The sequence below is a fragment of the Colletotrichum aenigma genome (genome assembly GCF_013390185.1).
Source record: "Colletotrichum aenigma strain Cg56 chromosome Unknown KSG_Cg56_contig09, whole genome shotgun sequence".
Lineage (NCBI taxonomy): Eukaryota > Fungi > Ascomycota > Sordariomycetes > Glomerellales > Glomerellaceae > Colletotrichum > Colletotrichum aenigma.
The window spans coordinates 962,154-975,019 of NW_023500915.1; the positions used below are offsets into that span (position 1 = coordinate 962,154).

A 12,866-nucleotide genomic window follows, 5' to 3' on the forward strand; every position below is an offset into this window, starting at 1 on the left:
GAAAATCAATATATAAGTATTTAGGTATTTTTAGAGGGTTTTCTCTACTCTAAGTGGAGTGCTTAATATAAGTGATAAGTTTTCTCTCTTACTCTATTATAATAGTTTTATTATTAATAAAGTTAATAGCTTTATTTATATAACTTATAGAGATAGCTTTATAAGGTTAACTATGTAAAAACTTATCTTAGCTATATATTTAAAATACTACTTATATTAAATTATAAGCTTATTTTTTATCCTATATATAAACTACTTAGATTTCTATAACTTATAAGTAAACTATTTAAATTCCTATAATTTTACGATATATTCTATTTTATCTGATCTATAGGGCTTTATACTATAAAGCTTTACTTAAGGTACACCTTAAGACGCTAGAATTAATACTAACTATAGGGCTAGCTTTATTATAATTAGTAAGACGACGCCTTTTAATATATAAAGCCCTGCGGATAGGATAACTATAGCTATATCCTGCCTCGCAGTCTTAAAGGTTAACGTTATAGCTGTAGCCTGCGCCTATCTGCCTCAGCAAATCTCACCAGAGGAGGTGGCCGCGTTTGCTGCTGATCCTGGCTATTGCGCCTACTTTGACGACGTCCTTAGTGGTTCAATTGTATATAGGCTAGAATACATGAGAGACAGTTGGAATGACGGGCTCTGGTGGGAACTGGAATGGCTGATGATGGTATGCTGCGGAAACTTTTTCTCAAGGGGATATGTGGTCGCATGAGTAACTGACGTGCCGAGGCCGAGGCCGCTCTCCTCCTCCTACCGGAACTGTGGTGACAAACCCTGATTTTGCCCTTGATTGTTTGTTTCTGCGCATGTCACAAGTTACTTTAATACATCAAGAGATTCATGGCAGATTTGTGTTACAACGTCGTCGGAGTCCAAGGTCAAGAGTAACGCGGGGAAGACGTGATTGTTATATATGTACGAGAAGCGACACAACGTGTAGTTCTCCAGGCAAATACAGCTCTTGCTCTATCCCTTGGATGTTTCTGGAGATCGTCGTAAGGGATTAAGTACGTCTCTTCAATTATGAAGAGGTTCCAGTTTGTAGATGAGTTCCCCTTAGCATTGGGAGGTAAAAGTTTCCGGTGTATGCGGATGCGAAAACACGAGGGACATCGATGATGGAAGCTTGGAGACGGAAGAGGGAGTTTGTTGTAGACTCTCGGCTTACAACAGGCTCAGTCTCAAACAGTACTCGAGTGATGGTGTTTCGCTTTCGAACCCTCCGACAACACTTCCCAGATTATTAGCCGTTTGTCAACGGCATTTCATCTAGAGAGCTAGGGTATTTGTATTCGGAAGATGGAGTCATATGTCGCTTCATGGATTTGTTGCATCCCATGCAAACAAAGACAGTCAAAAGCTACCAGAACCGCATCGATGTTTTGCTTGAAACTACAAGAGAGCGCCTATAAATCACAGTGTTCGGCTAGTCTCTCCTGCTTTTTCCAGCGCGACACAATGTTGCCCATGTCTTGTTAAAGACAGGCCACCTTGAACAAAATTGCGTCTTCGCCAGGTGAAAGCAGCGCGACCAGTGCTACCTTTGCGACACAACAGCCCCTCCTTCAATTTACTGCTCTTTTAGTATTAGTTGAGAATACACCGGTGAGTGTAGACAACAGGGAAGAGAGATGGACAATTGAGATGTTCAACAGACGGACTATCACAAACAAATCCTCTGGACTTGGCTGGTTCATCGTTCTGGCCAGGTTAGCTCGTTCGCACCAGAACGAGCCGTTGGGGTAACGGATTGAAGGTGAGCGGCACCGATGGTATACACAACAAGGACATTTCCCCGCAACGGAGAATTCTGTCTATCATCTTGACCCTCTTATAATATTTGAATACTTGAACGACGAAAGACGGGACCAGAAACAAGAAGCTTGCTTGCAATGGACGCTCTCCCCGCGCTTCCAAACCATAGTCGACGAGGCTCATCGGGTTGCTTGTCTGATATGCTGGAAGAATGATATCCCGTGGCATCAAACTCGGTTGCAGCAACAACTCCAACAACATTGGCTGCAGAAGGTGAAAGAGGCTATCGTATCTCTGATTTATAGCCACTTTTGCTCAGCCACAAGTCGGGATCAAAGATGTCGAGTAGACTGCAGGATTAGCTTGCCCCGCGTTATCAGGTAAAAGCCGGTGTTTTATGCACACGGTGTTCAAGCTGGTTGACATCCAATGTGATATTGAAGTTGAGATACCGTTATTCTAGACAGACATGTCAATGTCACTTCTTTCCCTTCAATTCGAGTAGCGATGATCTGAAACCAGTGCCCAAACGTATCAGGAAAGCTCTTGATCTAGATCTAGGCCATGTCATGAGCGAGTCGTCAACTATTTAGCTCTTCTCATACCCATGAGATTCGAAGCAAGCAAGAAAACCACCAATAACTCCAATGCGAGGTCTTCTCCACCCACATAAAGGGGTTTTTAAGAAGCTGAACAGCACTGGGAAGCTGATCAGGTTGTACAAAACAATTACTGAGGCCGTGAAAGCTAAACGTCTATCTTTAAATTTCAGTGCTAGTCATCAGGACTGAAGTATTCCGGATTCGACTGCGCCGTAGCCCAAAAACCCAGAGGTTTGCAGTCTGGTACATTAAGGTTGCAGAGTGACACGCTCGGGGCAGAAACACAGCCCACAACGTTGCTTCGTCCCGACCTTCCAGGGATGCTCATTTTCCTGGCTATCAAACTCAACCGGAATCGAGTTCTTATATTGATCTATAGCTCAGCCATGGTAGCCTGTGTCTAGTGACTGCAAGCCACTCCTTACATGTTGTTCATCCGTGCTGCCAGGCATTTCTTCAGGTTCTCGAAACACCCGGTTGAGAGCCTCCGTTTCAGTCAAGGCACCTTCGCGGACGGAGCTTTGTTGCTTGATGGTCGGAGGCATTTCTTTGGAGCTTGTTAATCGCATGAACTTCAAGAAGTCTGCTGACTTTCGTTATTCCGTCGTAACAAACTTCGTCATCATTCTTGCAGTCATCATAGCATTCAGAACCATAGACCTCACGCACAAAGTCATCATGATCGTGGGTATGTAAATGTGTTTCTAGCATTCGTGAAAACTCCTTTAGCGCCTGATCTCATATTCTTTAATGATTTCCAATGCCTGTCGACGTTCTAATCATGTCAACAACGTAGATATCGTTGTTCAGCATCGTCCTTTACTGAAATAAGTCCCGCTAAACCTATGTATCGCTTCCAGTTACATTGAAGCACCAATTATGCAGTGCCAACCTTTGTTAATGTTAGCCCATGCCACCTTATAATAGCTTCTCCAACAGTGGAAGTAGTAACTTACGCTAGTGTCTTTGCTTGGATCCAGCAAGAGAGTCGTGTCGCAAGTGCCACCAGCGTCCAACCAGAAGCACGTCCAGTCTTTGGCGTCTTTTTCGCCGACGCACATGACCTTGCGGTCCTGGGTCTGGTTCGAGAGTTCCAGCTTGCCCGCCTTCGTGGCGTCGCTGTTCGGGGTGTATCGGAGGAAACCCGTATTGAAGTCGGCCTGCTGAACGCCACCGGTCCGCTCGCTGAAGAGGAAGACATTGCCGCTCTTGAAGGGTGCCGAGGCACATGTAACCGCCTCGGCGGCGACGGCGAAGGCGGACACGATGAAGGCGTAAGTAATCTGCATTTTGAGATGTAAGTATAGATGAAGATGTGGTTGAGGAAGTGGTCCGAATCGGGATGCAAGGCAGCGACGACGTGGGCTTTATCAAGAATCAGCTTGTCGAGTTCTCGGTTTTTTATTTCCCAAATCGCTTGGACTTATCCGTACTATACGAAAATAAGTTTGAGGCATAGTATATCGGGGAGTTACCGGAAAGTATGCTATATCATGTCATGGCTAGTCAGGCACGTCGCTTGGCTGTCGCGGCCACCACCAGACTTATTTCGGTCGTGGCTGAGGGGGGCAGCAATAAATCTGAGAACGTCCCGTCGTTTATGTTACAGGGACAACCGGTTCATCTGATCACTGTAAGGCGTTGCTTTGTAGGGCAGAACAGCGGCTAACGGCAACGAGTCAGTCCCGTCGCTTTCGCCTTGTGTCAAAGTGGCTGGCCTGACTCCTCGGAACGCAACCCCACGTCTCGCTCCCCAGTCTTGCTTAGCTTTGGAAAGTCAAAAAAGTTTAAATCAATGATGCCGGCGGTCAGGAAAGATGTTCTTCTTGTTCCCGCCCGCGAAGTACATTGCGCGGATTACTCCGATGGGTCTGCGGGGCCAATCGATGTTGGCGGAAGCGACGGGACAACCAAGAGTCTCGGAGAGTGGCATTATATTGACTGAAACTCAATGGTGCTGCCTCGAAAACCACTGAAGGCAATATTCTGTCAATTCTCGACTGCCAACCTCACATACGGAGAGCATTCATTCAGGATCAGGCCATGCTGAGAGAAGTGCTAACTCCAGCTTTGGTCAGGGTAACTTCATTCCATCAGCTGTTGAAATGGGGCCTGATGAGCTGGCTTATTTGAATTGGCATCTCCATTATTTCTTAGATATTCGGTGCCGATTCAAAGCCCGACACGTACGACAATAGAGTGAAGCTTGCGGTCTATTAATGGACATCTGAGGCTCTCGTGAAGTGACTATTCAAGAGAAGAGGCTGCGGCTGATGCCGTGAAAAACCATTCTGTCGCTGAGCAAGATTCTCATCTTTGGCTGTCGTCTTCATGACTGATGGATTCAACATGGGTACTTACGTTTTATACTGCACTGCCTTTATTCGACTGGAAAGACGCGGCCGAAGTCGTGCGCTCCTGAGCCTCCATGTTAGGATGACTTCGGTATGCTGCCGATACTTCGTCAAACAAGGCTCTGTCTTGAGGGATTCCTGGGGGTTTATGATAGCTGCTCCCTTTCAGTTGTCGAACTAGGTCAGGAGCAAGATCCCTCCCACGCAAGCTCTTCACTTTCTGCGAAGCGTGACCATCTCTTCTCTCCCCTATCTCGACTCCCTACTGCGCAGGCATTCGTTCCTCAGCATCGACTAGAACCCAAGGAAGCACGGATCAGTCTACAACTCACAAGAACCTTTCATCATCCTGTTCGGAGTTGGGACCAGTGGACTCGCAGAACTCACAGCTCAACTTCACCTCAATTATCCAAAAATTCGATTGTTGAAGACTCCACAAGTCAACAACGCTCAGGCAAATTTATATCGTTGCAGCAGGCGTAAACGCAATCACCAAGGCAACATTCTCCGTGATGAAATCGGTATTCAACTGGCGCCAGTGCCAGATGAAGTGATCTACCAATTCATCTCTTTTCAGCATGTTCCCTTCCCAGTATAAGGAAATAGCTTAGTGGCTCGTATCATGAACTCGTCCACGCTCACAAACCAAACAGCTAAGAAGGCGCCATCCATTCCGTTTTAGACCCTTGTCTCTATTCTCGCCCGATTATGCCAAAGGAATACCAGTAAACCCCCAAATTCGAAGAGAGCGAGCCGACTTTTACACCCTCGTTTATGGAGCATACCCGTGGAGAATTGCCTTGGGCGGCACATTCAGAATCAGCCGTGATCTCAACGGCAAAACTATGAGGATGCATCCGCTGTCCTCATCAAAGACTACTTGGCTCAGAGAATATACACTTACCCATAAGAACGTCTCAGAAGGCCGTCATGTTGCTCACCGAAACGACAGTGATTGATCGAAAATCAATAAAAAGGTGTCATCATCGCTTGGTCTCATTGCAGCGACAATATATCTGTCTTGAACTGCTTCTTTGCAAAGGCAAACAAGCCTGCAAGTCATGGCCATGGTCAACTCAACGGAACCAAACCCAGCAGCGCCCTCTTCTATTACAGTTCTCTTGCCACCCTTTATCTTGGCTGGTTATGTTGCTGTATACTCGACTAGCCTCGGAGCCAGACGGCCAAGAGCCCAAGTCTCATTATCATCCACACCGGGCTGTCTTTACACGCTCGGAAAGATCCAGGAATGATTGACGCAGGTCTTATTTGCAAATCTTCTAAAAAAACGGAGATCACGGAGTTCATTATTTTGGTTCTCATAGATTATTCACATCAGCATCTTGTATCATTCGTCAACCCAACCATCTCCACATCATCGACCTGGACGTGGGCTTCACCACCCCCTGCGGCTGAACGCCAAATAAAACGAGACAGAATCAACTCGGCAATCAACAACTTAATTCAGATGCCACATTCTGTATGTTTTCAACAGGTGGCACAGAATAGACAAGCCAACGAATGATCTTCGAGTTCCACAGCACAATATCCTCCTGCATCTCATCACACCCCCACCCTGGAAGCAACTCTGCCGAGTCTGTCAATCTCCGTCTTCGTTCCTGTTGAAGTATCTGGAAAGTATACGCCCATTCCAACGACGACAGAGAGATAGATGCAAACGTCTTTCGCAACGTCTTTCGCAACGTCTGTCAATGTTTGGACTTGGGCTTCGCACCTCTGTATAACGCATGCCAGCTTCTCGACTCTCGCTTCATCTAAACCGATGGAAAGTCAACGTCCAATTTATTTGCTGAACAGTGACACATGCCACACAACGCGAGATATATATATCGCCTACAGTGATCACATCATATGGGCATGTGCTCTATACGTTTGCGTGGAGGGGCGAAGATGTCTTCCGTCAGTGGCCACTACATAAACAAGACCGCCAGCAGGAGCACTTAATTCTTCCACAAACCAATAGGAAGCCGCCCAGATCTTGGATGGATTTGAACCCCACGGGGCCTCAGAAGAAGCAGAGTACGAAGGGCGCCTGATGACATCTCGCTGGCAGCAAACGTACCACACGTCCAACCGCCAGGCTTTCTCCCGTGTCCAGTCTCGCCTGCTCATACACGGCCACATACCCATCCATCAACAGAGGAGAGTGATACCTCAACTCACATGTGTCGCACATGAGAATAAACGTCCATGGGCCATGTCTCATCAGGACTCTACTGGTTGAAAATCACAACAAAGCTGTACCACGTCCCCGCAGCTCCGCAATCATCCACGGGGCGACCATCTCTGACAGGTGGCGAAGGCTGCAATTTATACACACCTCAGAATTCGTTATTGGCCATCACGCGTACCCGACTACATCTGAGGACCATCTATCTCCATACGAGATGGCCGTCTACAGGACGAGGCTCGCTGGATCAGTATAAAACAACGTTAAGCATCATTAAGAAGCTGCCAGCGGGGCAGTCGATCCAGTCAAGCACGTATTCGATGGTCTCGAGTCAAAACCAACGCTTGAGGAGATAGGCTGCATCATACTTCATAAACAAGGCACACCTCACTTCATTCGGTTCATCGGGTCTTCGTATCTAATAATGTGGGAGTATTTTGTAGGAATACCTCCAAAACAACAATGGAGACATGACCATGAATGGCCCGCTCTCATATCTATTGAATTGAATATAAGTTCAAGTTCGAAACGCACCTCTGCTAATCAATCAAGCTTCGTAGCAAGGAGGTGCGACTCCAAACGATGTCCGCCGATGCAAGGGACCATTCATTGTAGAGCACCACTAAATCTTCACACGATGAAGAACTATATACCTCCTCCCAGATCTTGCGAGTACTAGAACGCTTCGTCACCCGCACGCGACAAGTCATCAATATCTCGCGGTGGCTATAACATAGGACTATCAGCACCGTTCACTACTCACAAACCAATAGCGTGTGCGGCTGATTGGACACACGCAGTCTTTCCTTGCTCGGACTCGGCTTTCCAAATCCGTAAAGACTCAGGAAACGACGCATACATATGATGACGCACACATGACGAGATGCCTCTGAATATAGCCCCGAAATCCCCGTGGGAGTTAACAAGCGGCGTTGTCCAGTCATACGAGCCACATACCTCCAGCCAGACCCAGACAGCGGATGACCAAACGTTGGCCCATGCCTGTGACCCGTGAGATTGAACACCCATCTCCTTTGCCACGTCGGAAATAGACGGCAGTTCCAAGGTCAACCGACCTAGCATTTGGTCCTACTTGCAACGCAGGACGCACTTCAAATTGCTGTCGAGGTTTCCATTCCTGTCCCACCACCCGAAATGTATACTCCCGCATCCAGGCCAGCCGAACTCTTACATCGTCAACATGTCACATGGCAATATATATGGCTACCAGTATCTCTTTGATTCACTTACAACCCAAAATTGAAATCTTCCCAAGATATTTTCCCATGGTCAGATACGACCTGAGAAGGACACTTACACAGGTGTTATCTACACATCCACAAGAGCCTCTAAACGAAACCCCCAAGCTGCCATGCACCCTCACGCTGACGCTAGTCCGGTAATACACCCAATACTCCCGGAGAAACCGAGACAACAGAGACCTGACGTCCGAGTCGCACTCGCTATCTGCAAAACTGATTATTCCCCGGGCCACACTACGCAAATGGCTACAGCTCCAGAACCATGGCAGATACCGAGCATTTAACATCAACCTAACCGGCAAATATTGCCGTCCAGTCTCGAACTTGCAGCCCTTGGACGCATTATATACCACTGGCCCTTCTTCCTGGGCCAGGCGGACCCTTCGCAGCCGCGCTGATCAAGTCAATCTCAAGACAGAAAACCAGCCTGTGAGGATGGGAGCAAGGTATAAATACAGACTTCAGTAGTCTCTCTGTCATACCCAGCAATAGAGGAGTTGGAAGAGGATGTTCATAGTTCAATTATAACCCAATACTCTTTCCATCCCCAACCGGCACAAGCAGAACATCTCCCACCCCAATTCACTCAGTCCGTCCATCAACTCAGGTCCAGCCGTGTATACAGTCCACATACCCCCGCTAAGTCGCCGGACGATGACCACCCAGACTAGCACAGTTAAGCCCACTTCGAGCCCCTTTTCATCGTACACGTGATGCCAACCTTTTTGTTCATGGATTAGCCTACCGACGATGAAAAAGAATGCTACAGACGCAGCTGGCCATAGAACTTGTCATTTCTTGCCCCGATCACATCTTCAGCACCAGGAGAAATTATATACGCCCCACCCAACCCAACCGTCCCGTCTCAAGAACCTCAGGACCTCAACTCATAAGCCCCGTGATAGCATACCGCCACTTACAAGACCCAAAATCTCCCTGTTGCCCAAGGGTCAACTTATAAATACAGACTCTACTCGTTCCCTTACTCATATTAACAATAATCTGCTTGCTGAATCAAACCCCATGGTTCAAACTGTGATCCAGAGGCCTTGCCGACATCGACCACGAACAACACACCGCACAACTTCACCCCCCTCTGACCGTCGTCTAACTCGTTCTAGCCGCGTATACAACCCACATATCCTCCCCCGAATGCCGGACGACAACCAACAACCCCACGCAGAGCCCCCTGGTGAAGAAGGGGCAGTTTCTTGGCACATACGGCACTAACCTACCTGACCGTTGTAAATCATGGACTAGGTCGTAACACGAGGTGATCAGTGCAATGATTTCTTGCCCCGACCAAGATCTTCAAGACCAGCAGGAGAACTTATATACCTCCCAAGCCCGCCCGCTCCCTCAATCTCCACAGCAAGAACTCGAAAACCCGAGTTCTCCACCCTTCCTAGACTGGCGGCATCGTCACTTGCAGTGGCATCGGTCCAGCTGCTCTCGAGATAAACAAACTCAGAGAACAGGGTATAAATACACACTCCAGTGGCACCTCTGATCTTTCCAAGGACAAATGTGTCGACTACACTCTAACGGCTCCTCAGAAGTCTTGCTTTCAAGGCCGATATGGAGGAAGAACAACATTACTTCCATCCTAATCTGACCCAACATCATCTTCATCTGACCCAAAACCTCCGGGCCGTCTTCGGTCATCTATTCGAACCGCATACCCTACCCCTAGAAGACAGACGCCAACCACCAACCCACGCGAATCCCATCTCGCAATAGTTCCACAGCAGGAACGGCACCAGCTTAACCCATCCACCCCATTGGGCCAGGTCGCAACACCAACGTCGCCAGGCAACGCGAACTCCTCGAAGTCATTGACCAGCTAACACATCAGATACCGCCACCAAGAGAACTTACATACCCCAAACAGGTCTCCAACACCTGATGAACAAGCCCATCTCGACGCAGAAGCTCTGTCGAAGGGTGTCGGTCCATCACAGATCGAATCTTCACTTCCACGGCCTTCGCAAGACGACTTCACGCGAACTAACAACTTCAAATTTAACAAATTTATTCAAAGCATCAGGACCTAGATGCCCCCTCCCTTGCCAGATCCTTTATATGATAAAAACAGCGCCCACCCTAGAAGCAACGGCTGATAATCTTGCGCTGATTTTGTTGTAAATTCTTGTGAGCTGTATGAAGCATGCTTGTAACACCACGTCAAACTGCCTCCCCACGCCTACTCTACTGACTCTACCTCGCTAATCTTGAGCCAGACCATCTCCTGCAACGCCGACTTCAGCCGCCCCTTCTTCCGCCGGTGCTCATCAGCGTGATCTTTTGCTTCTTCTTCTTGCCCTTACCACCGCCGCCGCCTCCACCACCACTAGCAGCCGCAGCTGCACTGCTGCTGGCGGTGGAAGCGCTGGGCTCGTTGACGCCCATCGCCTCCATCTGGAACGACAAGTCCGCGGCGCTGAAGACGTCTTCGTCTTTCAGCCAGCCATCATCCACGGCGCGTTGTGGAGCGAGTTCCGGCGATCCGTGGACTACGTGAGTTCCCCACACCGTCCTCTGCGTAGATGGACTCGTAGAAATGGAAGCGAGATGCTCGAACCCGGGTCGCGGGTCCGGTGGCGTGGCGTCAGCATGGCTGGACAGCGGCTGGAACTCCTCGAGGTTCAACGCGGGGACGTGGTCCTCTTCGATCGGGCCGTAGTCGCGCCTCATCGCAGCCGTGCTCTTGAACTGCGCGGCCTCGATCCTTTCGGACTGAAGCCTCTCGCGCTCCTCCTGCACAGCCTTGTCGCGGTTGCGCTTCCTCCGCCGACCAATCTCGTCCGCGAACTTTTCAAGCACATCCGCTGACACGATGTCCGTCCAGTCACATTCCAGAAAACTGATGCGGCATCCGTAAGGCAAGTGGCCCAGGTACTTGGCCCGCTTGCGCTGCACCTCATCCACGACGTGGCCCGTGGAGATGTGCTCGACGCGCGGGAGAAGCGTTGACGGGAACGCCGAGAAGTCGCCATACTTTGTCTTGAGAATCCGAATGTCGAGCGCCGAGAGGTAGAGATGTGGTTGTGACGAATAAAAGTAGAAATCTGGGTGCACCGACTTTTGCGTTCCCGCCGTCATCGAATCATTCTTGCCGAGGTCTTTGACTTTGTCTTTTGACGCATTGATAGCCCGGATCGCCTTCTGTGTCCACTCGTCGTCTTCGTGATATAGCAGCTGGTCCTCCGTTCCCTGCTTCTCCAACGCCTCAATCTCCTCGTCATACTGCTCCACCATGTAATCGCCGGTGCCCTTCATCATTCTCGCATAGTCTAGCACGTTCGCGGCAAAGTGCCACGGAATGTCATCCGCCACGTTCAGCGCGTCAGAGCCGTTCTCCCACGGCAGCGCGAGCGTCGACCTGGCGGTGCGCGCCATCAGCCGCAGCACCACGTCGTCGCCGACCCGCGGTAGGGGGCTCTCCTGTCCCGCGTAGAAGCGCACCGGTCGCGTCTCATGGAGGTAGACGCTGTCCTCGCACAGCGGGCACTTCTTCCACTTCAAGCCCTTTGAAGGCTTGGAGTCCTCGTCGGTCGTGGTGTTCATGAATCGGATCAGGCAGGACAGACAAAAGATGTGCCCGCACTTTGCCATTCTCGGCGCGACCGGCTCGGACAGGCAGATCGGGCAGCTCGCAGCCTGCGACTCGGACGACGCCAAGATCTGCAAGACATTGTTCCAATCGATGTGAACGTCGGCGTCGGCGGCCTGGCTGGAATAGCTGGCCTCGGGCGAAACGACGAAGCGGTAGTTTGCGTGGACGTATCTCGCCTTGTCGTTGGCGTGGTGTCCGGAGCCGGGGCCCCAGGTCGGATTGCGCCTGTAGCTCCTAGCATACGAGTGATGCTCCGCAAAGGGTCGTGTCGGCATGCTGTAGTTGAGCAGGTGGGTGATGGAGGTCTGTCCCCGACGGCTCGAGGGGTTTCGGACCGCCCTCATCTCGGCGAAGGCGTCATCGTCATCCGGGTTTGGGTGCCCCCTGTACTCGCCACCGAGTCCCGGCCGGCGCTGCATCTTGTGCTGTTTCCTGGCACCCTGGCTCTTTCGAGGGGCGCCTTGCGTATGGGAGGGGCTGGCTTGAGCCGGACGGCGGTTGGATTCGAAGCTCGTGGTGACGGGGCCTGGCTGGATCGCAGGCGAGTGGGAAGTCGACGCTGAAAGGGACTTGCCCAAGTTGGACGGTGTCGAGCTCATATTCGGCTGTTCGAAGATCGGGTTGGGTGTCGTGAAGGTCCTCCCTCCCGTGGAAGCGGCAGCCGTCTCAGTTGCCCCCCAGCTTGGTGTCGTGATGCAATGCGGCGCGAGGGAAGGAGTAAGGAGAGTGGAGGGGGCGACGCGGGGCGACGGCCTAGTGTGTTGACTCGAGCTTGAGGTATGCTATCCGCCTGAGCTGGGGTCCAAGGCCCTCTCCTGACGATTCGATTGTAGATGTATGAGATGCAGATTGTAGAACCAGACGGGGTCCAAGGTGGACGGACCCCATGAGTGATAGGTGGGGATCAGGTAATCGGATGTCGAGAGGATGCAGCGAGCAGAGCTGTACGTAGAGTCATTAGCGGGGCAAATCGAAGTTGCCGTGACGAGGAAGCTCGGGATCCGGGGATACGTACTCTGCCGTCGTGCCATCACGTGATCGGCGACTGCCGACAGCTCCAGG

General features: G+C 50.2%; 2 protein-coding genes across 2 annotated transcripts; both read right to left on the reverse strand.

The window, feature by feature from the left end:
• Window positions 1-3,241: 3,241 nt before the first annotated feature.
• On the reverse strand, window positions 3,242-3,670 carry CGCA056_v012976 (uncharacterized protein; the record flags this gene model as incomplete). The annotated part of the gene is made up of 1 exon (XM_037328220.1): window positions 3,242-3,670. The coding sequence occupies one exon, from the start codon at window positions 3,668-3,670 to the stop codon at window positions 3,242-3,244; it is 429 nt and encodes a 142-aa protein (XP_037172767.1).
• A 6,780-nt stretch (window positions 3,671-10,450) lies between these two features.
• Window positions 10,451-12,403, reverse strand: CGCA056_v012977 (putative RING finger protein; the record flags this gene model as incomplete). The annotated part of the gene is made up of 1 exon (XM_037328221.1): window positions 10,451-12,403. One exon carries the CDS (start codon window positions 12,401-12,403, stop codon window positions 10,451-10,453), a length of 1,953 nt encoding a protein of 650 aa, XP_037173486.1.
• Window positions 12,404-12,866: the final 463 nt, after the last annotated feature.